Below are 26,573 nucleotides of genomic sequence, written 5' to 3'. Positions count from 1 at the left end.
CTGCTCTGATATCAATACCTTTCACTAGGAGGAGAGACTGTGTGTGTGTGTGTGTGTGTGTGTGTGTGTGTGTGTGTGTGTGTGTGTGTGTGTGTGTGTGTGTGTGTGTGTGTGTGTGTGTGTGTGTGTGTGTGTGTGTGTGTGTGTGTGTGTGTGTGTGTGTGTGTGTGTGCGCGCGCGTGCGTGCGTGTTTGTGCGTGTGTGTGTGTGTGAGAGAGAGAGAGAGAGAGAGAGTGTGTGAGACCGAGAGCGAGAGAGCAAGAAAGAGGGAGAGAGATGTGTGTGTGTGTGTGTGTGTGTGTGTGTGTGTGTGTGTGTGTGTGTGTGCGCGCGTGCGTGTTTGTGCGTGTGTGTGTGTGTGTGAGAGAGAGAGAGAGAGAGAGAGTGTGTGAGTCCGAGAGCGAGAGAGCAAGAAAGAGGGAGAGAGAGAGGGTGAAGCTTAAGATTTACATTCCCACAGCCAAACCATATGCATTGATGACTTGAGGTGCTCTGTTTTCAAACTGAATTTAAACAAAAAGTTACCATAAATAGCGCAAATATATGTACATAAAATATTACCCAGTACAGCTACTCAATAAGATTCTGTTGAACTCTCAATGAATCACGGAGGAGCAGCACTGAGAAAGACAGACAAATATAGTTTATATATTTACAGCAAAATGAAATCCTATGGAGTGCAGAGGGATTCAACTTCCTGTAAGTTTCAGTTGAGTTACTCACAGTATAACATCTTCTCAAATAACTTGCACGAAACATCTCCATGCACATTTTAAGTACACAAATCACATATTCACCCGATTAAGTGATACTTCTCCAAATAAGTAGAAGACTCAGAGGGTGTAATCAGAGCAAACAGAGTGTTAAAGAAAGAAGGCAGCATTGAGAACCAAGTCCCCCAGGGCAGAATCACTGCCAGCTACTGTGTTCAGCTTCCTATTTACCAACAGCTTTCATTCTCATTCAATTCTGTCATGAAAAAAGCAACACTGCAAATGAAAATGTGATTTTCCAATGATACAGTGATTCTTTTGAAAAATGTGACAATCAATAGAATCTATATCTATTGTTGCAGCCAACATACTGTACCTACGCAAACTATTACTCAGAATACCTAGAATGATAATAACAGCGATTTAATTTAGTCCTATTTTAGATGATATAACTAACAACCATGAAGTTTTGCCATAAATCCTCTTAGTACAGTATATCAGATCAGTGAGTACATTTGCATGAAAGAACTGCAGCATATGAGTGAAGAGATATCTCTAATCTCTTGTTGAATATTTAATCAACACAATCAAACATTCTTTTCATGGTGTGTGTGTGTGTGTGTGTGTGTGTGTGTGTGTGTGTGTGTGTGTGTGTGTGTGTGTGTGTGTGTGTGTGTGTGTGTGTGTGTGTGTGTGTGTGTGTGTAGGCTATACATGTATGTGTCTGTGTGAGGAAGTGAATGTAGTGTGAAGTAGAGAGAGCATAGGAAGTTTCTATTTTGCAGTGTGGAGTACCAGGTTAGACGTTCACCACACATTCACGGCTTGCTCTGGGCCAGGGATGGCCCACAATTTCAGAAAAACCTTGATGAGAAAATGAGTGCTCAGATTGCAGTTTAGTTTCCATGTTTTCATTCCCAAAGTTCCTAGCTGTTGTTCATAGTTTCATCTGAAATCTCATCATTATTTTTCCAATAGTTGATAAAAAGATTTGAACAAAACCACTGGGAAAAATAAAACATCCTTTTGAGAGAGAATCGCTATGATGCACGTCCAAATATGTTGATTCGAGGAAAAAATGTATAAACAACTTGAACGAGTCTCCTCAGTTTTCTACTTTGCTGAAATAAAAGTCTAGACTGCGTCTGTAAGCCAACTTAAAATGTTTTAGGTACTGTATGTATCTACATCCTGGTCTTATGATCATTCTGCCCAGACAGGCAGTTCTACAGATGAGGTGGTTGCTACATCCTGGTCTTATGATCATTCTGCCCAGACAGGCAGTTCTACAGATGAGGTGGTTGCTACATCCTGGTCTTATGATCATTCTGCCCAGACAGGCAGTTCTACAGATGTATGATCTTCATTTTAATACCCTGTTGCAGGAGAATTGTTGCAGGAAATGTACAACTTGTAATGTTTTTGAGGTTTAAAAAGGCTTCTGAAGTTTGTAATTTCCATTTTGAAATTTCAGACTTGATTTTCCTTTACGAAAAACGTATCAACCCCTACAAAAATGTCCATGAATTATAATCCACATGATAATTCACATTTCCTGTTGCTGCAGGAGTATTGTCCTGCTGTAGCAAACTGGCTCAAATTAAGATCCTACATCTGTATCAAACCATTCAAATGGGTTTTGCGAGCTACATTTCTGCAAACTCCTCCTTGAAGGATTCATCTACATCCTAATATTTCCAATCCAATTTAACCGGAGCAGTCTGAGTGGTCTGAGCACTAGTTTACCTCTGCTTTCCAAGACTCTGTGATGAAGGCTTGAGGGGTTCAATCAATGGTGCTTTGATCTTGACTGGAACTATAATTATTTAACATTGTTACAAGGATTTCTCTAATCCATCCTAGCATTAAATCCCTTTTACACCCTCATCTTCTGCAGCCCTAATCTGAATCTGTGCACTGAGTTTGTCTCTTTCTCTCATTCCCTCCTTCCTTACCACATCCTCAATTAATGGACTTCAGAGTCAGAATTTAAAATGCACTGTTGCCGTGCAGAACTTGTCAGGTGCCAGAAGAACTCTGTGTGTGTGTGTTCGGGATGGAGTCTTCTAGAGATGTGATAACAAGGGTCTGTATAGGAAGTGTGCTGCCCAAGCCTGCAGACTGGGGTCGTCTCACAGTTACCTCGTAGTGTGCTATAATTATGTAGCCACAAAGGTGTACGGGGGAATTCATAGCTTTTTTTTATATCCCATTTGGACAACAAACCTACTACACTGCATCTGCTGTATTATACTGTGTCGGCAAAAAAGTTTGTCCTGACGCATTCAGGTCATTATCGTCTGGAGAATACCGATGTAGGATCTTAATTTGATGCACAGCAGGAAATGCAAACCTGTAGTGTATTCGAGGCTTCTAAAGTTTGTAATTTCCACTTTAAAATGTCAGACTTGATATGGCCTAACAGTAAAGTGTATCAACCCATACAAAAATGTCCATTAATTATAATCCACATAATAATTCACATTTCATGTTACTGCAGGAATATTTTCCTGCTGTAACAAACTGCCTCAAATTAAGATCCTACATCTGTAAACCTTAATCTGTTTATTTTGGTGGTCAGTCTGACTCTCAACAAAGAGGGCCAGCGCTCCCCCTGTCCGTTCCTCCGTCCTCAAATATTTGTGACTCTGTGTTTCACAATGATATAAATAGCAGCACAGCGATGGCAAACATTTGTCGAGGCACCTGCCACGGTATCGTGGCCATCTGCTCTACAAATTCTCCTCGCGTGACATATGTGCATAAAACCTGAAATGTTATTGTTTTCATGTGGACCAGTAGGCGGGAACATCGCCATCGGCACACACTCAAAGGTGGGCCGGAGTAAAAACTGTGAGATTACTGTAGTCTTCATCTGAGGACAGACATGTTTTGTCGTGCAGCTTTTGATGACTTGATGAAGGGGGTGTAGGCCGGCGGGAGATGAAGGGGGTGGGTGGATAGGGGAGGGGTCTGTTCCTGTCTGACCGTCGGACATCGTCTCGGAGGGCCACTCCTTCAACTGACCCCAACCTGTCCGACCGTGGCTCATGCCCAGCTGGCACAGAGAGAAGGGTAGGTGGACAGGGCTGTGCCCGTTCAGGACCAGTCAAGCAGAAAGAATTATGGACAAGGTGATCATCACTTCTGCTCACTTGTTTGTGTTTAGTGCTCTCCTCCCTTCTCCTTCCCTGCCCCTGTTTCCTTCACAAACCGTCTCACCCAGCTGCTGGTGCAATCTTGGACTCGTTATCTTCAAGTAAGACTGTTTGTCAGATGTATCTTACTTAGTACAAATAGAGGCAGCGTGTTGTTTAGTTTATTTGAACAGTAAAATGACATGGTATCATGCTAACACCGAGATGGAAGATTACATTATGTTTACAGATATACATCAGTGTCTGCTTAATCAGCCATGTAAGCCTAAGCTAACAACTGCATTCCTACAAACGTAGGGAGAACGTTTTACTCTGTACAGTATCGAGACAAAACCACACAAGAAGCAACGAGAGAGAGCCTCCTCTGAAGCTAACTGAGTTTCCATGTCTTTTCACGGGGGTGTGGCTCATAAGAGCAGACCAGTAGATTAGAATGTGCAGAAGTTCATTAGAAGCTAACGCTAGCTAAAACCCACCACTCTCATTTAGCCTTGAGGAGCAGCGACAGATCTGTATCAGAGACAAACTAGTCCATGGAAATGAGTGAAGAATAGCAGTCTTTCACAGTCAGGTTTATCTCCCGTTATTTCAAATATCCATGACGCTAAATGAACATGAAACAGCAGATCTCTGTGCTGATTGCTTCAGGGAGGACATGGTTATATTGAGAACTCCCTGGGTGTTCTCTGTTCTATGAGAGGCGGCAGAACACCCATCAGATGAATGAGTCACATGGTTCTACTGTCATACTATTCAGGAAGGAACACTGGGAAACTAGTAGTTCCAATGGCTGTGGGTTAGCATGGTGCTGGAAACACCAATGTTATGGGTTCCATTCCTACATGGGCCACATAAACATGTGTCACTGTCCGTGTCAACTGTTCTGTAAGTAACTTTGGATAAAAGAGTCTTCTAAACGACTATATTACAACACTTGATATGTGTTCATCCTTACATGGTACATAAAGATGAAAAGATCAATTAGAGAATGTACTCTGTTAGCTGCTTTTGTCATTCTATCGACAGAGGAAAATGTCCAGGGGTGGTTGAATAGGAACACCAAAGACAGGTGAGGACGTAACAGCCATTATACATCCTATTCAGATACACACATTGAGTGATTAAAAATGATCCGGTGCTGATCTTTATCGCACCTGCTTAAACTTAAGCCAAGAAATAACAAAGAGAGTTTGAATGCTACCACTATCTGAACATTTACAAAGAGATTACAGCGTAGACAGTCTCAAACTAAATACATTTGCTTTTCATCGCGTTGAACATGAAGCCATGTCATTTCAAAATGTTCGTATCTGATTGTCTGATTTCCCTCTTTATTCAAATTATAACATGCCCATCTGACTTTTTCAACACAATGGGAAAAATTAAAGAGGGAAATGACCTTTCATGGCATGCGTGATGGGATAGTGAATGACATTATTATGCTCAAAGATGAATTTCTTGCCCACTGCCCACAAAGACAACAGAAGGAGTGCCAGCCACATCCGGCTCTGAAACGATGGCTCTCTCATGGACTAGTAGAACGTAAAGGATCTTAAGAAATACTAATGAGACTACCTGGAACTGAGAGGGAGTGCACCTTATCCTAACAAAATGATATTCATTATGTAGATTGTGTAGTAATGATGATATACTAATATATATGAGTATGGGTCCTTGGGGTTTTCACCAGGTAGATCGATACATGCCTGTATGAGGGGTGGTCAGTGAGACAATAGTGCTATCTCATCTGAAGTCATGTTTCTGGAGTTAGAGTTTGAAAGAAACTCTAAGTATGAGGCAGACAATCCAGGACCATGTTCATTAGGGCACACTGTATCAAAATGTTTGGCAACGGTAAACTGACATCTCTATTAGTATTGGACAAGTTCAGTCAGGTAGTTCAGATAGGTAGGACCTTACTCAGTTTCAAATGTTTTCTCCCTATTGAACACCCCCAACCCCCAGTCAGTCCAGCAGTCAGTGTTCTGTTATTCTCAATATTCTGACGGCTAAGAACAGAGAGAGAGAGAGAGAGAGAGAGAGAGAGTGCAAGAAATAGAGAGAGAAAGAGAGATGTCCAGAGAGCGAGAGAGAATAGAGACAGAGAGAGATCGGTGTATAATTACAGCCAGTCAGAGCTCCCATCCCCTCCAATCCTATCTCCCTTTCAAAGACAGCAGTATTTTTAAGCTCAGCGTTTTCCCCGGCCCAAAGGGCCTTCTCTTCGTCATGTGATGCCTGCTGTCTTTTTGTCATGGTGGCCCCCATAGTTGAGCGCTGACCCCCTCAGCCCCGTCTCCTGACTGATCACAGTGATGTTTTATTACTGTCGGCCCAGCCTCTCTAATCTTTAACCAGCAACGCTCATTTCCTTCCTCAGATTTAAATGCAAATGTAAAATGTAATGATAAATGCATTATCTGATAGGGCCGATAACACTGATTCACTGTCAGTATAAAATACACACCGCAGGGGGCTTCAGCACCAGCACAACTTGTCCAAATCCCACTTTTATAAACGTATGTACCTGCTGCAATAAATTCTTAAGGTCATATGCATTAGAAGGGAATCATATTTTGTGTGTTCAGCAATGTGGATGTAATGCCCTCAACAGTAATTGCTGTGTTGCTATCTTGTTCGATGTATTATCCATCACTTTGATGAAGTGACTTTTAAGACGAACAAAAAAACAAGATACAACCATTTTTCTAAACCCTTGTGAAGAACAGCAAGGGGAATCTGCATGGTAAAATGAGATGTTCAAAGAGAAAATAAATATAGTACATTTTTGTATTCTAAGCTTTCTTTCGGGGTTTCATTCTATGTTCAAGCACATATACCATAAGATTAAGAGCAAAGCAATTTCATCCACCCATTCAACACTGGTAAGTTAACTTACTATTCAATGGTGATAATATGCTCATTTAACTCACCACATCACTTTTCCCAGTTTTTCATCTATCGTTGTTAGGAACCACATTTTATCCCAACTTTAGAGACTTTTGCGGCTTATATCTCATGTGCTCTTTCCCTCTCTGGTAGGTGCATTCCATTCCCAGCGTGCAAAATATGTCATTAGATGTCATAAAAAAAGTCACTTCCTGGTTGAAATATGGCTTTCTGGTTGAGGGATGTCAGATAACTGCCGGACAACCAGATGACAACCACCAGAGAGAGAGAAATGACGTAAACTTACTTGGTCCATCCCAATCCTCTGGTCCTATAGCTGGGTGTCTGGTCTTCTCACTCTGCCCATCCATGTCTGACTCCCCTGCTTCTCCACTGCCATCTTCTTCACCTGTAGACAGACGGGGAGATGGGACAGGTTGGTCATACAGTAGCATGTTGAGTGACATCACTCACAGTTAAATCATATTGTTGCCAGACCACGTTTGATCGAGGAGCACCCATACAATACAGTTGAAACAACTGTTATCAGTGGCTTCAGAAAGTATTCATACCCGTGGACTTATTCCACATTTTGTTGTGTTGCAGCCTGAAGTCACAAGTTCTCACCCATCTACACACAATACTCTATATGTATTAATAATGAAATAGAGCAATATCTAATTTACATAAGTATTCACACCCCAAAGTCAATACATGTTAGAATCCCCTTTGGCAGCCATTTCAGCTGTGAGTCTTTCTGGGTAGGTCTCTAAGAGCTTTGCACACCTGGATTCTATGATATTTGCTCATTATTCTTAAAACATTTCTTCAAGCTCTGTCAAGTTGGTTGTTCATCATTGCTAGACAGCCATTGTTGCCAAAGATTTACAAGACGGTTTTAGTCAAAACCACAACTACTACAGGCCATTCACTGTTTCTTGGTAAGCAACTCCAGTGTAGGTTTGGTCTTGTGTTTTAGGTGATTGTCCTGCTGAAAGATGAACTTCTCTCCCAGTGTCTGATGGAAAGCAGACTGAACCAGGTTTTTCTCTAGGATTTTGCCTGGGCTTAGCTTTATTCTATATATTTTTATCCTAAAAATCTCCCTGGCCTTTGTAGATGACTAATGCTGAACGATTAGTTCTTTTTGAGGTCGATCCGGTTTCGGTTCGATTATTCAAAAGCAATCACGATTTTCGATTAAGTTTTCAATAAAAATGTTCAACATTAAATGCACACAGCATTATGGAGGTTGAATGCGGTAACAACACAGAATAAAACTATTAATACGAGTCGCATGATGATAGTGACTGCCCATTACTGCTTCAGTTATTAAAATTACTTTAATAAAATATTTGAGTTGTGTATATTACATTTGATTTATTTGATGACTATATTATTTCATTCCAAGTCATCATCTCTATAGAGCTGCTGCCTATGCTGTCTGACAAAATCACTATTTTAGTAGTTCTTCAAAGTAAATAAAGCATACTTTTATGACTGCTGAATACCAATTATCAATCACTTAGATCATGTATTTTCAGGTAAAAATACCTCGCAAAGCAACTGCTCTCTATGTATCCCACCTGATCGAGCATTCTTCTGTCTCTTATATAGCAGGTGTAGAAGAAACAGACCGGACACGTAGGAGCGCAATGTATTATGGTAATTGTGGTTAATTATCAAGTTATCTGTGCTAAACTATGTAGAACATTGGCCTGTTGGAAACTACAACTCCCTACTACATCGCACAGTTCGGGCATGATCTGATTTATCTCTAGAGAAACTACAGCACAATGTGTGCATTGAGCTCACAGAAAAAAACAGAATGAAATGGAACTCAAATAATTGAACCAATGTCCATAAATTAGTTGTTTAAAAACCAAAAAAGAACCAACATTTTGATTAATTGCTCAGTGCTACCGATGACAAGCATACCCATAACATGATGCAGCCACCACCATGCTTGAAAATATGAAGAGTGGTACTCAGTGATGTGTTGTGTTGGATTTTCCAAAACATTACACTTTGTATTCAGAACATAAAGTTCATTTCTTTGCCAAATTTTTTGCAGTTTTACTTTAGTGCCTTATTGCAAACAGGATGCATGTTTTGGAATATTTATTTTTTCTTCTTTTCACGCTGTTATTTACGTTGGCATTGTGAAGTAACTACAATGTTGTTGATCCATCCTCCCTATCACAGCCTTTAATCTGTTTTAATGTCACCATTGGCCTCATGGTGAAATCCCTGAGTGGTTTCCTTCCTCTCCGGCAACTGAGTTAGGAAGGATGTCACTATCTTTGTAGTAACTGGGTGTATTGAGAAACCATCCAAAGTGTCATTAATAATTTCACCATGCTCAAAGGGATGCTTTTTTTATTTTACCCATCTACCAATATGTGCCCTTCTTTGCGAGGCATTGGAAAACCTCTCTGGTCTTTGTGGTTGAATCTGTGGTTGAAATTCACTGCTCAACTGAGGGACCTTACAGATAATTGTATATGTGGGGTACAGAGATGATGTAGTCATTCAAAACTCATGTTAAACACTATTATTGCACACAGACTGAGTCCATGCAACTTATTATGTGACTTGTTAAGCACATTTTTACTCATTAACTTATTTAGGCTTATCATAACAAAGGGGTTGAATACTTATTGATTCAACATTTCAGCTTTCATTTTTATTAATTTGGGGTATTGTGTGTAGGCCAGTGACACAAACTCTCAATTTAATAAATATTACATCCAGGCTGTAATACAACAAAATGTGGAAAAAGTCAAGGGGTGTGATTTTTTTTTGAAGATACTGTAACTAATGTTAAAGGTCTATGGCTCAAAACAATAAATACATGGTTATGTTAGCTATATATACCATTTTCTTAACATTAAGCAATGTCACCCCTGCAGCTTTGAATACATTGTCTTATTGTTACTATGTAATAGTCCAGTACAGTGCATTGAATTGCCAGAAGTATCAAGTGTGTGTAACTGTGGGACCAGAGGCTGTGCAGCTGTAACACTGTTATCTAGCAGAGTTCCCATGAGTTCCCATATAGGAGGAAGCCCATGTGTAGCAGGAAGGAAGGAGGAGCAAGAACTTTGGGAGAGCAAGAAAAAGAGAGGGAGAGAGAGAGGAAGGTGGCTATTTCTTACTGTTTGATCTATTGTGGAGGAGGGAGAATGTGTGTTCTAGGATGCAGAACAGCAGATTTACAGTCTCAGGGCTGAGGCTCAGAAAGAGAGAGAGAGCTAGACGGGGAGAGAGACAGAGAGAGAGAGAGAGAGGGGGGAGAGAGGGAGAAAGGGAGAGGACATACACAGGGATATTTTGCTATCTATCTCTAACCTGGGAAGTAAAGTGCTTAAATGCCTTGTTGAACATACAGCACTACACAGCCACAGCAACCACTGTGATGGGAATGCTATTTACCACGTTCGTAGATTTTCCTTGAAAACCTCTTCTGTTTTGCATGTCCAAGTCCACTATATAGACCCAGACAATTAAGTTGTTCTATAACAAACCCCTTGTCCTGCTCTAAACCCAATACATGCAATGTGGCTAAAAACACTAGCACAGTGGGGGGAGCCTGTTGGATAAGACTGTCTGAAAAATTATTAGAATGTAAAAATGTCTCCAGCCCTAACTACAGTTTCTGAGCTCTACTGCTGGTGGAGGCTTGTCCTTCGTGGAGGGGATACTTAGTTCTATCTGGTCACATCGTCTTTTCCGTTGCTTTGATGTGTTAAACCTACAGAGTACGTCCAAGGGCGTTGATGGGTTATTATTAGACTTCATTGAAGAAGGAAGCAGAGGGATGGATTTAGTCAGACCCTTCAGAAGTAAAGGTACTAGGATTACAACTACTACTGGCTCTGGCTAAAAGTAGTGTACTATATGGTAAATAGAGTGCCATATCGGACACGTCTATACAGTCCAGAATAAGGCCTTAACATCATCTTCAGATCAACCAACACTCACTACGCTTGTTTGGCTTTCTACACACATGGCTCACTTCAAAGAAGGCAGCAAACACTGCCAAAAGGATAGCAGCTTCCTGCCTCTCTGTGAGAGAGAAAAAACGACAAGTGAAGGAAGTCTGCAGCACTGTCCTACTAACAGTAACATGAGGTCACAGTGACCCAGTTTAGCTTATGCAAGTGTCTGCTTGGGATGGCGAAATTCTCCCCCTTTCCTTCCTCCCAGTAGGTATTATCAGTGAGCCCATTCTCTGAATCCGCCTCGCTATTTACTGTTGGGGGCCTGGAGTACAGTTAGCTGGAGAGACGCTCTTTAGCATACTGGGGATCACTAGGCGTTATGACGAGGATAACAAAGGGCGAATATCAACAGTTCCTTTCAGTGGAGCGAGTTTAAAGAAGCCGGGTGAGATAACATTAAAGGCAGTACCTTGATCTCAGGAGAACATGTTAAGCCCTGCAATGAAACGTATTGGAAGTGTTTAATTACAGCTCAGGAAATGAAGCTAGAAGATGATTCCTTAATTAAGCAGTGATTACAGATTCTCTGCTGCCTTCTATCTAACCACCGTTTGCAATGCATTTTAAACACAATCGCCCAGGAAACCTCACAGAGATGAACAATGTCACAGGCAAGCACTGGACTTGATGAAGTTTCCTCTCTAGCGAATGTCGCATGGGAAACCAGCGAGGAGGAACATGTTGTAGCAGTATGTAGGCTACAGTATGATAAAGATACAGGGATACATACAGCCTCTTCATGATTTCAATGTGCATGAGCTATCTCAAAACGTTTTTGCCATATAAATAGATTATTAAAGCATTCTGTTTCATTCAGAGGGGGCTGTGTTTGATATCACTTATTTCTTGCGGTGTAATCAAAGGATAAAGGTGAAGTGAAGAGCATGGGGCAGGGTAGGGTAATATGGGGTAGGGTAGGGTAATATGGGGTAGGGTAGGGTTTCATGGGGTAGGGTGGGTTTGCATGGGGTAGGGGTACGTTAGCATGTGGTAGGGTAGGGTAGTATGGGGTTGGGTAGGGTAGCATGGGGTAGGGTAGCATGGGGTAGGGTAGGGAGGCATGGGGTAGGGTAGCATGGGGTAGGGTAGGATGGGGTGTGGTAGGGTAGGATGGGGTAGGGTAGGATGGGGTAGGGTAGAATGGGGTAGGGTAGGATGGGGTGGGGTAGGATGGGGTAGGGTAGGGTAGCATGGGGTAGGGTAGAATGGGGTGGGGTAGGGTAGCATGGGGTAGGGTAGGGTAGTATGGGGTAGTGTAGGGTAGCATGGGGTAGGGTAGGGCAAGATGGGGTAGGGTAGAATGGGGGAGGGTAGGGTAGGATGGGGTAGGGTAGAGTGGAATAGGGTAGGGTAGGATGGGGTAGGGTAGGATGGGGTAGGGTAAGATGGGGTGGGGTAGGATGGGGTAGGGTAGAGTGGAATAGGGTAGGGTAGGATGGGGTAGGGTAGAATGGGGTAGGGTAAGATGGGGTGTTGTAGGATGGGGTAGGGTAGGGTAGCATGGGGTAGGGTAGAATGGGGTAGGGTAGGGAGGCATGGGGTAGGGTAGGGTAGCATGGGGTAGGATCGGGTGGGGTAGGGTAGAATGGGGTAGGGTGGGGTGCATGGGGTAGGGTAGGGTTCACGGGGTAGGGTAGGATGGGGTAGGGTAGGGTAGCATGGGGTAGGGTAGGATGGGGTAGGGTAGGGTAGCATGGGGTAGGGTAGTATCGGGTAGGCTAGCATGGGCAGGGTAGGGTATTATGGGGTAGGGTAGGGTTGCATGGGGTAGGGTGGGTAGCATGGGGTAGGGTAGGGTAGCATGGGGTGGGGTAGGGTTACATGGGGTAGGGTAGGGTAGGATGGGGTATGGCAGGGTAGAATGGGGTAGGGTGGGGTTGCATGGGGTAGGGTAGCATGGGGTAGGGTAGCATGGGGTAGGGTAGGATAGAACGGGGTAGGGTGGGGTAGAATGGGGTAGGGTAGGGTAGCATGGGGTAGGGTAGTATGGGGTAGGGTAGGGTGGAATGGGGTAGGGTAGAATGGGGTAGGGTAGCATGGGGTAGGGTAGTATGGGGTAGGGTAGGTTAGAATGGGGTAGGAATGATTGGGGTAGGGGAGCATGAGGGAAGGGAGCATGGTGTAGGGTGGGGTATAATGGGGTAGGGTAGCATGGGGTAGGGGAGCTTGGGGTAGGGGAGCATGGGGTAGGGGGTAGGGGGGCATATGGTAGGGTGCAGAGCACATTGTATGTTAGGGCAGGTTTGGCGGGCATGTTTCAGTGAGCTGTTAGAATCAGGCCTCCCTATCGCTACTTCATCAAAAGACAGCCTCTCCAGCCAAATCACAGTCACACACAGTCGGGTGCCACACATCCAGGTCAATAAGCTTATAGGCGATTTACACAAACAACTCCTCCAGCAAGGTAGGAACAAAGTCATATTGGCTTTTTCTCTCCCTTTTAGCATTGTCTTTGCCAAGGAAGCCCTTGAAAATGTCAATCTGGTTCGCGTGCGACTTTAAGGAGCTCAGAGCCGTCTAATCTGACCAGCCAGCCAACAGACAGGTTGCTACTCCCTCTACACGGTCTTATTGTAGCATAGAGAATGATGATGTTTAAATGATGTCAGTAAAGCAAATGGTTACTGTATGTTTAAACCACCATAGGATGCGTTAGGTTAAGGTTAGGATTTAGGGTTGGGTTTGACCATAGATCTACGTTAGTCTCAAGGTTGTCATGATAACCAAACTGCTATCAAGATCACATCGCTTTCTAATGAAGATAAACTAGCTAAATCTAGTCAAAGGCAAAAGACAGAAGGTCATTCATGTTTAAAGAAGGTTGTTGATACAGTAAATACCATGTCGTGATCAGCCATTCCAAAAAGACACTGTCTCCACCAAAGTCAAGCATAGCTGTAAGACTTCTGTCTCTGCTCTCAGAAGAACCATTCCAGAGAATACCTCATACATCTTCCAGAGATACGGGCCAAACACCCCACCAACACTATGCAGTCCCTCCAATGGAGGGAGGTTATTAGTGAATAAGCCTTGCCACGGTCTCTTTAACTGCCAATAAATTCCCATCATTACAGAATCTGGCAGTTTTCCTGGGCGTCTGCGCCGGGTTTTATCTCCCTCTCTCTCCAGTCTGGGAGCATGTAGATCTGGCCCCGTTAGATTGTCATACTTAACAAACATTCATGATTCATTTCCTCCACTGAGTCAAATGGGGCTAAAGAGATGTCTCGATTCATCTTATCGCACCACAAATTAGCATTTCCCATATTCCTCAGCATCAACTGTGCATTAAAATGCCACAGTTACCATTCCAGATTCCAGGCAGCTGTGGCCCCAAAAAATGTGTTCTGTTGGTGGATCCTGATTATTTCTGAATGGCACAAAGAGTGGCACATGAATTCTGCCACTTTCTGTTTGTTGCTATATGCCTCTGACTGACTATGATTCAGATTAGCCATTGAAAGGTCAAATCGAGGGTCAATGTGATTTTGAATTTACCACAATGAGTATCCTACCAGATATTCAGGTCCCCTTCAACTGTGAGAAAGTAAACTGTGTATGACTGCATTGTGATGCCTTAATTTGGGTCTATTACCGGTGATTGGAACAAAAATGCAATCGTCTCATTCTTCCAAATGCAATTACATTCATGTTATATGGTCACTGTATGCACTTTGCTGTCATCAGAATCACATGTAATCAATAAAAATCTATGTACATTAAATTGGCTTTTCATCATCAATAAATAGGTGAATCTCTCTCTCTCACACACACACACACACACACACACACACACACACACACACACACACACACACACACACACACACACACACACACACACACACACACACACACACACACACACACACACACACACACACACACACACACACACACACACCAGCTTGTGCCAACACCGTGTTAACCTTCACAGACATCCCCCATCCCCTTCCCACTCATATTTCCACAACAATAAAAAGGGGTACAAGAACAAGGTGAAATTTCACAATTTCAGTAAAAGAGATGCCACTCTGTAAATAAAATGGCATTTTCTCACAATTATGGCTCTGGGAGTGACAACAGAGTATAAATCCTGCCTCTGGGTTCAGTTCACTAGCAGGTGGACCATGCACAGGAAGTTGTTTGAGGAGAGATTCTTTAAACTCCAAGGTTGTTTCTGCAGGGGAGTGTGTGGTTTGTCCAGAGTGCTCATGGGTAGAACCCCTCTCTCTATCAGAATGCTGGTTCACATGCTCTCCTCTCACAGAGCTTCCCTGTTCTATTCTAGCTGGCTACTTCCTTTCACACCAATGTATGTCGTTTCAGAGCCATTATGGGTAGAACTGAAGAGTGACACTCTCCAAGTAGTTGAAGGTGTCCACAAAGTGGAAGTTTCCTCCGACACATTGGTGTGGCTGGCTTCAGGGTTAAGTGGGCATTGTGTCAAGAAGCGGTGCGGCTTGGTTGGGTCGTGTTTCGGGGGACGCACGGCTCTCAACCTTCGCCTCTCCCGAGTCCGTACAAGAGTTGCAACGATGAGACAATACTGTAACTACCAATTGGATAGCACAAAAAAGGGGTAAAAGTAAAACAAAAACATTGGACGACGCAACAACAACAAAAATGTAAAACGTATGCTGCCAAACAGACACAACAGCTGACTTAATAAGACTCAAGTGCTCCAAGCAGCTGCTAAAAGACAAGGTGACGACATAGTATGGTGTGTTGGCGTATCTTCACTACACAACGCATACAGAGCCAGCAAAGGTTCCCCTCGCAAAACAGGTTTCTGACCTCAAGGGTCTTTTCCTGGTTAAAAGACGTATATAAAAGGTTATCAATAACAGGTGCAGGACAGGAACAGAAGAATGCACAGGTTCCAGAGTCAACCAACCATGGCCCTATGAATTGTGTGAAGAGTCTCAGTCACGACCAAGTCAAGTCAAGCTGGGGCGTCAAGGTGCTCCCACCAGTTATCTGAAGGAGGCCCTGCCTTTTCTGCAAGGGTAAGGCAGGCGGGTAAGACTTTGGTGGCATTCAACTTCTTGACCTTTGCGCCTTTAAGCGGCTTTGCTACTTCACCGCACTCCGATCAAAGTTAATAAGTGCTTCATATGTTAATGGTCCTCCTCTTTGTGTTCCCACAGCTTTTAAATACCTATTATAGGCTCCAACTTTTAATGGAGGTTTTAGGTCCCTGTGACAAGCCCATTTCGCAGAGTGACTACACAGATACAAGGCTAAGCTAAGACCACAAAGTCCCACAGTGTGGCTCAGTGGAGAAACCTTCCTTCACAGGGGAGACCATATTCTCCGAGAGGGAGGAGTGAAGGAAGAGAAGGAAGAGAAGATAAAGGCCATGGGATGAGTGGCTGCTTTAAAACCTACGTTCAACTCCGCACAGGACTAATTACACCACGGCCATCACATTTGAGAGGGTTTAGTTCATCAAGGGGCCCTTTTCTCTCCTTCTATAGTCGAGGAATAACACACTTAAACCGTTTAATGCTGGTCCAGGATTGCGTCCTGTTTAAATCGCAGGCACTTTCAACATAAGTGGGGTAAATTTAAGCCACTCAGACACAGGTTTAAATGAGGTTTAAAGAGATCTCATTGAGCAAAGGAACATGGCTGGAAAATAGCTATACCTGATGATTGAGCAGAACTTGCAACGACGAAAGAAAATGAAGTTGGATAGGACATCACTTGGGTTTTAAGAGGAAGTGGGACACTTAGCTAAGCTTAGATAGTGAAAGTTTAAAACAAATCTGACTGGTAAAGCTTGTACATGACAAGGGAAAGATTATTTAAGTATCTGGAAAATGAACAGTTGGCACTTCGGATAACTCTTACTTTCTTCCAAAACATCAGAACGTGAAAGGACATTTGAGTCTTGGTCGTATCCAAGACAAAGGAGGTATCAAATGGTTTCTCCAGAATCACAATCTATTCAGTGGTTCTCCTGTTGCAGTGCATACCTCCCATAATATACAGTTCTATTAGAGGCATAGGGAAGGAGGTGTTGCTGTTAAATCACATTTTGGAACGTTTTCAAAATATACATTTTTTTTAACCTTTTTTTGAAGAACAAAGGGGCACTGTTATTGCTATGATTATTGAGGGCTTAGCCTATGCAAAGGTTGAAAATAGTTCTTTTTTGAAGATGTTTTCAAATCCTAAAAGTTGAGGTGTGAAAAATAAAGAATCATTCAAAACGTTTCTTGTTGAAGGAAAAGGAGACGTGAGACATTCAAAGTATTGGTTCTTCATTAAAAGGCAAATTTATGGCATTCATAAGCCAGTAATTCTGGGGACACCTGGGGCACTAAAACCCAAGAACTGGGGGTATGTGTGTGTGTGTGGGCATGTATGCACCTCTGTGTATGTGTGTGACAGCTCTGTCATCTTCACACTGTATCCTGGAGCGGGTTGTAATATAACTCCTGTGATGGCAGGGTGTGACCAATATGAAACTAAAATAAAGCAGCAATCTAATTGAATTGGAGTTCAAAGAGTAGCAGGTGGGTTTGACTGCGCTAGGCGTTTTGTGGCTGATAGTCCTCCCAGCAGTAGTAGGTGGGTTTGACTGCGCTAGGCGTTTAGTGGCTGATAGTCCTCCCAGCAGTAGTAGGTGGGTTTGACTGCGCTAGGCGTTTTGTGGCTGATAGTCCTCCCAGCAGTAGCAGGTGGGTTTGACTGCGCTAGGCGTTTTGTGGCTGATAGTCCTCCCAGCAGTAGTAGGTGGGTTTGACTGCGCTAGGCGTTTAGTGGCTGATAGTCCGCCCAGCAGTAGTAGGTGGGTTTGACTGCGCTAGGCGTTTTGTGGCTGATAGTCCTCCCAGCAGTAGTAGGTGGCTTTGACTGCGCTAGGTGTTTAGTGGCTGATAGTCCTCCCAGCAGTAGCAGGTGGGTTTGACTGCCTATAGGCGTTTTGTGGCTGATAGTCCTCCCAGCAGTAGTAGGTGGGTTTGACTACGCTAGGTGTTTAGTGGCTGATAGTCCTCCCAGCAGTAGTAGTTGGGTTTGACTGCGCTAGGTGTTTAGTGGCTGATAGTCCTCCCAGCAGTAGTAGGTGGGTTTGACTGCGCTAGGTGTTTAGTGGCTGATAGTCCTCCCAGCAGTAGCAGGTGGGTTTGACTGCGCTAGGCGTTTTGTGGCTGATAGTCCTCCCAGCAGTAGTAGGTGGGTTTCACTGCGCTAGGTGTTTAGTGGCTGATAGTCCTCCCAGCAGTAGTAGGTGGGTTTGACTGCGCTAGGTGTTTAGTGGCTGATAGTCCTACCAGCAGTAGCAGGTGGGTTTGACTGAGCTAGGCGTTTAGTGGCTGATAGTCCTCCCAGCAGTAGTAGGTGGGTTTGACTGAGCTAGGCGTTTAGTGAATGATAGTCCTCCCAGCAGTAGTAGGTGGGTTTGACTGAGCTAGGCGTTTTGTGGCTGATAGTCCTCCCAGCAGTAGCAGGTGGGTTTGACTGAGCTAGGCGTTTAGTGGCTGATAGTCCTCCCAGCAGTAGTAGGTGGGTTTGACTGCGCTAGGTGTTTAGTGGCTGATAGTCCTCCCAGCAGTAGCAGGTGGGTTTGACTGTGCTAGGCGTTTTGTGGCTGATAGTCCTCCCAGCAGTAGCAGGTGGGTTTGACTGAGCTAGGTGTTTAGTGGCTGATAGTCCTCCCAGCAGTAGTAGGTGGGTTTGACTGCGCTAGGTGTTTAGTGGCTGATAGTCCTCCCAGCAGTAGCAGGTGGGTTTGACTGCGCTATGCGTTTTGTGGCTGATAGTCCTCCCAGCAGTAGTAGGTGGGTTTGACTGCGCTAGGTGTTCAGTGGCTGATAGTCCTCCCAGCAGTAGTAGGTGGGTTTGACTGCGCTAGGCGTTTAGTGGCTGATAGTCCTCCCAGCAGTAGCAGGTGGGTTTGACTGAGCTAGGCGTTTAGTGGCTGATAGTCCTCCCAGCAGTAGCAGATGGGTTTGACTGAGCTAGGCGGTTAGTGGATGATAGTCCTCCCAGCAGTAGTAGGTGGGTTTGACTGAGCTAGGCGTTTTGTGGCTGATAGTCCTCCCAACAGTAGCAGGTGGGTTTGACTGAGCTAGAAATTTAGTGGATTATAGTCCTCCCAGCAGTAGTAGGTGGGTTTGACTGAGCTAGGCATTTTGTGGCTGATAGTCCTCCCAGCAGTAGCAGGTGGGTTTGACTGCGCTAGGCGTTTTGTTGCCGATAGTCCTCCCAGCAGTAGCAGGTGGGTTTGACTGTGCTAGGCGTTTTGTGGCTGATAGTCCTCCCAGCAGTAGTAGGTGGGTTTGACTGAGCTAGGCGTTTTGTGGCCGATAGTCCTCCCAGCAGTAGTAGGTGGGATTGACTGCGCTAGGCGTTTTGTGGCCGATAGTCCTCCCAGCAGTAGCAGGTGGGTTTGACTGCGCTAGGTGTTTTGTGGCTGATAGTCCTCCCAGCAGTAGTAGGTGGGATTGACTGCGCTAGGCGTTTTGTGGCTGATAGTCCTCCCAGCAGTAGCAGGTGGGTTTGACTGTGCTAGGCGTTTTGTTGCCGATAGTCCTCCCAGCAGTAGCAGGTGGGTTTGACTGTGTTAGGCGTTTTGTAGCTGATAGTCCTTCCAGCAGTAGCAGGTGGGTTCGATTGCAATAGGTGTTTGTGGCTGATAGTCCTCGCAGCAGTAGCCGGTGGGTTTGACTGCGCTAGGTGTTTTGTGGCTGATAGTCCTCCCAGCAGAAGCAGGTGGGTTGACTGCGCTAGGCGTTTTGTGGCTTATAATCCTCCCAGAAGAAGCAGGTGGGTTTGACTGCACTAGAAGTTTTGTGGCTGATAGTCCTCCCAGCAGTAGCAGATGGGTTTGACTGCGCTAGGCGTTTTGTGGCTGATAGTCCTCCCAGCAGTAGTAGGTGGGTTTGACTGCGCTAGGTCTTTTGTGGCTGATAGTCCTCCCAGCAGTAGCAGGTGGGTTTGACTACGCTAGGCGTTTTGTTGCCGATAGTCCTCCCAGCAGTAGCAGGTGGGTTTGACTGTGCTAGGCGTTTTGTTGGCTGATAGTCCTTCCAGCAATAGCAGGTGGGTTCGATTGCAATAGGTGTTTGTGGCTGATAGTCCTCCCAGCAGTAGCAGGTGGGTTTGCCTGCGCTAGGTGTTTTGTGGCTGACAGTCCTCCCAGCAGTAGTTGGTGGGTTTGACTGCGCTAGACGTTTTGTGGCTGATAATCCTCCCAGCAGAAGCAGGTGGGTTGACTGCGCTAGGTGTTTTGTGGCTGATAATCCTCCCAGAAGAAGCAGGTGGGTTTGACTGCGCTAGGCGTTTTGTGGCTGATAGTCCTCCTAGCAGTAGCAGATGGGTTTGACTGCGCTAGGCGTTTTGTGGCTGATAGTTCGCCCAGCAGTAGCAGGTGGGTTTGACTGCGCTAGGCGTTTTGTGGCTGATAGTCCTCCTAGCAGTAGCAGGTGGGTTTGACTGAGCTAGGCGGTTAGTGGATGATAGTCCTCCCAGCAGTAGTAGGTGGGTTTGACTGAGCTAGGCGTTTTGTGGCTGATAGTCCTCCCAGCAGTAGCAGGTGGGTTTGACTGAGCTAGAAATTTAGTGGATTATAGTCCTCCCAGCAGTAGTAGGTGGGTTTGACTGAGCTAGGCATTTTGTGGCTGATAGTCCTCCCAGCAGTAGCAGGTGGGTTTGACTGCGCTAGGCGTTTTGTTGCCGATAGTCCTCCCAGCAGTAGCAGGTGGGTTTGACTGTGCTAGGCGTTTTGTGGCTGATAGTCCTCCCAGCAGTAGTAGGTGGGTTTGACTGAGCTAGGCGTTCTGTGGCTTATAGTCCTCACAGCAGTAGTAGGTGGGATTGACTGCGCTAGGCGTTTTGTGGCCGATAGTCCTCCCAGCAGTAGCAGGTGGGTTTGACTGCGCTAGGTGTTTTGTGGCTGATAGTCCTCCCAGCAGTAGTAGGTGGGATTGACTGCGCTAGGCGTTTTGTGGCTGATAGTCCTCCCAGCAGTAGCAGGTGGGTTTGACTGTGCTAGGCGTTTTGTTGCCGATAGTCCTCCCAGCAGTAGCAGGTGGGTTTGACTGTGTTAGGCGTTTTGTAGCTGATAGTCCTTCCAGCAGTAGCAGGTGGGTTCGATTGCAATAGGTGTTTGTGGCTGATAGTCCTCGCAGCAGTAGCCGGTGGGTTTGACTGCGCTAGGTGTTTTGTGGCTGATAGTCCTCCCAGCAGAAGCAGGTGGGTTGACTGCGCTAGGCGTTTTGTGGCTGATAATCCTCCCAGAAGAAGCAGGTGGGTTTGACTGCACTAGGCGTTTTGTGGCTGATAGTCCTCCCAGCAGTAGTAGGTGGGTTTGACTGCGCTAGGTCTTTTGTGGCTGATAGTCCTCCTAGCAGTAGCAGATGGGTTTGACTGCGCTAGGCGTTTTGTGGCTGATAGTTCTCCCAGCAGTAGCAGGTGGGTTTGACTGCGCTAGGCGTTTTGTGGCTGATAGTCCTCCTAGCAGTAGCAGGTGGGTTTGACTGCGCTAGGGGGTTTTGTGGATGATAGTCCTCCCAGCATTAGCAGGTGGGTTTGACTGCGCTAGGCGTTTTGTTGCCGATAGTCCTCCCAGCAGTAGCAGGTGGGTTTGACTGTGGTAGGCGTTTTGTTGCCGATAGTCCTCCCAGCAGTAGCAGGTGGGTTTGACTGTGCTAGGCGTTTTGTGGCTGATAGTCCTTCCAGCAGTAGCAGGTGGTTTCGATTGCAATAGGTGTTTGTGTCTGATAGTCCTCCCAGCAGTAGCAGGTGAGTTTGCCTGCACTAGGTGTTTTGTGGCTGATAGTCCTCCCAGCAGTAGCAGGTGGGTTTGCCTGCGCTAGGAATTTTGTGGCTGATAATCCTCCCAGCAGAAGCAGGTGGGTTGACTGCGCTAGGCGTTTTGTGGCTGATAATCCTCCCAGCATTAGCAGGTGGGTTTGACTGCGCTAGGCGTTTTGTTGCCGATAGTCCTCCCAGCAGTAGCAGGTGGGTTTGACTGTGGTAGGCGTTTTGTTGCCGATAGTCCTCCCAGCAGTAGCAGGTGGGTTTGACTGCGCTAGGCGTTTTGTGGCTGATAGTCCTCCCAGCAGTAGTAGGTGGGATTGACTGCGCTAGGCGTTTTGTGGCTGATAGTCCTCCCAGCAGTAGCAGGTGGGTTTGACTGCGCTAGGCGTTTTGTTGCCGATAGTCCTCCCAGCAGTAGCAGGTGGGTTTGACTGTGCTAGGCGTTTTGTGGCTGATAGTCCTTCCAGCAGTAGCGGGTGGGTTCGATTGCAATAGGTGTTTGTGGCTGATAGTCCTCGCAGCAGTAGCCGGTGGGCTTGACTGCGCTAGGTGTTTTGTGGCTGATAGTCCTCCCAGCAGTAGTTGGTGGGTTTGACTGCGCTAGGCGTTTTGTGGCTGATAATCCTCCCAGCAGAAGAAGGTGGGTTGACTGCGCTAGGCGTTTTGTGGCTGATAGTCCTCCCAGAAGAAGCAGGTGGGTTTGACTGCGCTAGGCGTTTTGTGGCTGATAGTCCTCCTAGCAGTAGCAGATGGGTTTGACTGCGCTAGGCGTTTTGTGGCTGATAGTCCTCCCAGCTGTAGTAGGTGGGTTTGACTGCGCTAGGTGTTTTGTGGCTGATAGTCCTCCCAGCAGTAGCAGGTGGGTTTGACTGCGCTAGGCGTTTTGTGGCTGATAGTCCTCCCAGCAGTAGCAGGTGGGTTTGACTGCGCTATGCGTTTTGTGGCTGATAGTCCTCCCAGCATTAGCAGGTGGGTTTGACTGCGCTAGGCGTTTTGTTGCCGATAGTCCTCCCAGCAGTAGCAGGTGGGTTTGACTGTGGTAGGCTTTTTGTTGCCGATAGTCCTCCCAGCAGTAGCAGGTGGGTTTGACTGTGCTAGGCGTTTTGTGGCTGATAGTCCTTCCAGCAGTAGCGGGTGGGTTCGATTGCAATAGGTGTTTGTGGCTGATAGTCCTCGCAGCAGTAGCCGGTGGGCTTGACTGCGCTAGGTGTTTTGTGGCTGATAGTCCTCCCAGCAGTAGTTGGTGGGTTTGACTGCGCTAGGCGTTTTGTGGCTGATAATCCTCCCAGCAGAAGAAGGTGGGTTGACTGCGCTAGGCGTTTTGTGGCTGATAGTCCTCCCAGAAGAAGCAGGTGGGTTTGACTGCGCTAGGCGTTTTGTGGCTGATAGTCCTCCTAGCAGTAGCAGATGGGTTTGACTGCGCTAGGCGTTTTGTGGCTGATAGTCCTCCCAGCTGTAGTAGGTGGGTTTGACTGCGCTAGGTGTTTTGTGGCTGATAGTCCTCCCAGCAGTAGCAGGTGGGTTTGACTGCGCTAGGCGTTTTGTGGCTGATAGTCCTCCCAGCAGTAGCAGGTGGGTTTGACTGCGCTATGCGTTTTGTGGCTGATAGTCCTCCCAGCATTAGCAAGTGGGTTTGACTGCGCTAGGCGTTTTGTTGCCGATAGTCCTCCCAGCAGTAGCAGGTGGGTTTGACTGTGGTAGGCTTTTTGTTGCCGATAGTCCTCCCAGCAGTAGCAGGTGGGTTTGCCTGCGCTAGGCGTTTTGTTGCCGATAGTCCTCCCAGCAGTAGCAGGTGGGTTTGACTGTGGTAGGCGTTTTGTTGCCGATAGTCCTCCCAGCAGTAGCAGGTGGGTTTGACTGTGCTAGGCGTTTTGTGGCCGATAGTCCTCCCAGCAGTAGCAGGTGGGTTTGACTGTGCTAGGTGTTTTGTGGCTGATAATCCTCCCAGAAGAAGCAGGTGGGTTTGACTGCGCTAGGCGTTTTGTGGATGATAGTCCTCCTAGCAGTAGCAGATGGGTTTGACTGCGCTAGGCGTTTTGTGGCTGATAGTCCTTCCAGCAGTAGTAGGTGGGTTTGACTGCGCTAGGCGTTTTGTTGCCGATAGTCCTCCCAGCAGTAGCAGGTGGGTTTGACTGTGGTAGGCGTTTTGTTGCCGATAGTCCTCCCAGCAGTAGCAGGTGGGTTTGACTGTGCTAGGCGTTTTGTGGCTGATAGTCCTTCCAGCAGTAGCAGGTGGGTTCGATTGCAATAGGTGTTTGTGGCTGATAGTCCTCCCAGCAGTAGCAGGTGAGTTTGCCTGCACTAGGTGTTTTGTGGCTGATAGTCCTCCCAGCAGTAGCAGGTGGGTTTGCCTGCGCTAGGAATTTTGTGGCTGATAATCCTCCCAGCAGAAGCAGGTGGGTTGACTGCGCTAGGCGTTTTGTGGCTGATAATCCTCCCAGAAGAAGCAGGTGGGTTTGACTGCACTAGGCGTTTTGTGGCTGATAGTCCTACTAGCAGTAGCAGATGGGTTTGACTGCGCTAGGCGTTTTGTGGCTGATAGTTCTCCCAGCAGTAGCAGGTGGGTTTGACTGCGCTAGGCGTTTTGTGGCTGATAATCCTCCCAGAAGAAGCAGGTGGGTTTGACTGCGCTAGGCGTTTTGTGGCTGATAGTCCTCCTAGCAGTAGCAGATGGGTTTGACTGCGCTAGGCGTTTTGTGGCTGATAGTTCTCCCAGCAGTAGTTGGTGGGTTTGACTGCGCTAGGCGTTTTGTGGCTGATAATCCTCCCAGCAGAAGAAGGTGGGTTGACTGCGCTAGGCGTTTTGTGGCTGATAGTCCTCCCAGAAGAAGCAGGTGGGTTTGACTGCGCTAGGCGTTTTGTGGCTGATAGTCCTCCTAGCAGTAGCAGATGGGTTTGACTGCGCTAGGCGTTTTGTGGCTGATAGTCCTCCCAGCTGTAGTAGGTGGGTTTGACTGCGCTAGGTGTTTTGTGGCTGATAGTCCTCCCAGCAGTAGCAGGTGGGTTCGATTGCAATAGGTGTTTGTGGCTGATAGTCCTCCCAGCAGTAGCAGGTGAGTTTCCCTGCACTAGGTGTTTTGTGGCTGATAGTCCTCCCAGCAGTAGCAGGTGGGTTTGCCTGCGCTAGGAATTTTGTGGCTGATAATCCTCCCAGCAGAAGCAGGTGGGTTGACTGCGCTAGGCGTTTTGTGGCTGATAATCCTCCCAGAAGAAGCAGGTGGGTTTGACTGCACTAGGCGTTTTGTGGCTGATAGTCCTACTAGCAGTAGCAGATGGGTTTGAATGCGCTAGGCGTTTTGTGGCTGATAGTTCTCCCAGCAGTAGCAGGTGGGTTTGACTGCGCTAGGCGTTTTGTGGCTGATAATCCTCCCAGAAGAAGCAGGTGGGTTTGACTGCGCTAGGCGTTTTGTGGCTGATAGTCCTCCTAGCAGTAGCAGATGGGTTTGACTGCGCTAGGCGTTTTGTGGCTGATAGTTCTCCCAGCAGTAGCAGGTGGGTTTGACTGCGCTAGGCGTTTTGTGGCTGATAGTTCTCCCAGCAGTAGCAGGTGGGTTTGACTGCGCTAGGCGTTTTGTGGCTGATAATCCTCCCAGAAGAAGCAGGTGGGTTTGACTGCGCTAGGCGTTTTGTGGCTGATAGTCCTCCTAGCAGTAGCAGGTGGGTTTGACTGCGCTAGGTGTTTTGTGGATGATAGTCCTCCCAGCATTAGCAGGTGGGTTTGACTGCGCTAGGCGTTTTGTTGCCGATAGTCCTCCCAGCAGTAGCAGGTGGGTTTGACTGTGGTAGGCGTTTTGTTGCCGATAGTCCTCCCAGCAGTAGCAGGTGGGTTTGACTGCGCTAGGCGTTTTGTGGCTGATAGTCCTCCCAGCAGTAGTAGGTGGGATTGACTGCGCTAGGCGTTTTGTGGCTGATAGTCCTCCCAGCAGTAGCAGGTGGGTTTGACTGCGCTAGGCGTTTTGTTGCCGATAGTCCTCCCAGCAGTAGCAGGTGGGTTTGACTGTGCTAGGCGTTTTGTGGCTGATAGTCCTTCCAGCAGTAGCGGGTGGGTTCGATTGCAATAGGTGTTTGTGGCTGATAGTCCTCGCAGCAGTAGCCGGTGGGCTTGACTGCGCTAGGTGTTTTGTGGCTGATAGTCCTCCCAGCAGTAGTTGGTGGGTTTGACTGCGCTAGGCGTTTTGTGGCTGATAATCCTCCCAGCAGAAGAAGGTGGGTTGACTGCGCTAGGCGTTTTGTGGCTGATAGTCCTCCCAGAAGAAGCAGGTGGGTTTGACTGCGCTAGGCGTTTTGTGGCTGATAGTCCTCCTAGCAGTAGCAGATGGGTTTGACTGCGCTAGGCGTTTTGTGGCTGATAGTCCTCCCAGCTGTAGTAGGTGGGTTTGACTGCGCTAGGTGTTTTGTGGCTGATAGTCCTCCCAGCAGTAGCAGGTGGGTTTGACTGCGCTAGGCGTTTTGTGGCTGATAGTCCTCCCAGCAGTAGCAGGTGGGTTTGACTGCGCTATGCGTTTTGTGGCTGATAGTCCTCCCAGCATTAGCAGGTGGGTTTGACTGCGCTAGGCGTTTTGTTGCCGATAGTCCTCCCAGCAGTAGCAGGTGGGTTTGACTGTGGTAGGCGTTTTGTTGCCGATAGTCCTCCCAGCAGTAGCAGGTGGGTTTGCCTGCGCTAGGTGTTTTGTGGCTGATAGTCCTCCCAGCAGTAGTTGGTGGGTTTGACTGCGCTAGGCGTTTTGTGGCTGATAATCCTCCCAGCAGAAGCAGGTGGGTTGACTGTGCTAGGTGTTTTGTGGCTGATAATCCTCCCAGAAGAAGCAGGTGGGTTTGACTGCGCTAGGCGTTTTGTGGATGATAGTCCTCCTAGCAGTAGCAGATGGGTTTGACTGCGCTAGGCGTTTTTTGGCTGATAGTCCTTCCAGCAGTAGTAGGTGGGTTTGACTGCGCTAGGCGTTTTGTTGCCGATAGTCCTCCCAGCAGTAGCAGGTGGGTTTGACTGTGGTAGGCGTTTTGTTGCCGATAGTCCTCCCAGCAGTAGCAGGTGGGTT

At 46.6% G+C, this 26,573-nt stretch overlaps 1 protein-coding gene across 1 annotated transcript in view; it reads right to left on the bottom strand.

The window, feature by feature from the left end:
• The window catches only part of LOC129845596 (zinc finger protein ZFPM2-like), a gene marked incomplete at its 5' end in the record, with an annotated part of 109,675 nt that overhangs the window by 13,408 nt on the left and 69,694 nt on the right, over positions 1–26,573 (bottom strand). Inside the window, one exon of the mRNA XM_055913455.1 lies at positions 7,068–7,169. Coding sequence (XP_055769430.1) covers positions 7,068–7,169 — 102 coding nt within the window. The remainder of the gene's footprint in view (positions 1–7,067; positions 7,170–26,573) is intronic.

This window comes from Salvelinus fontinalis, unplaced genomic scaffold, assembly GCF_029448725.1.
Source record: "Salvelinus fontinalis isolate EN_2023a unplaced genomic scaffold, ASM2944872v1 scaffold_0325, whole genome shotgun sequence".
Taxonomy (NCBI): domain Eukaryota; kingdom Metazoa; phylum Chordata; class Actinopteri; order Salmoniformes; family Salmonidae; genus Salvelinus; species Salvelinus fontinalis.
Note: the sequence above shows the minus strand (reverse complement) of the source record. Positions and strands in the feature narration are given on the sequence as shown.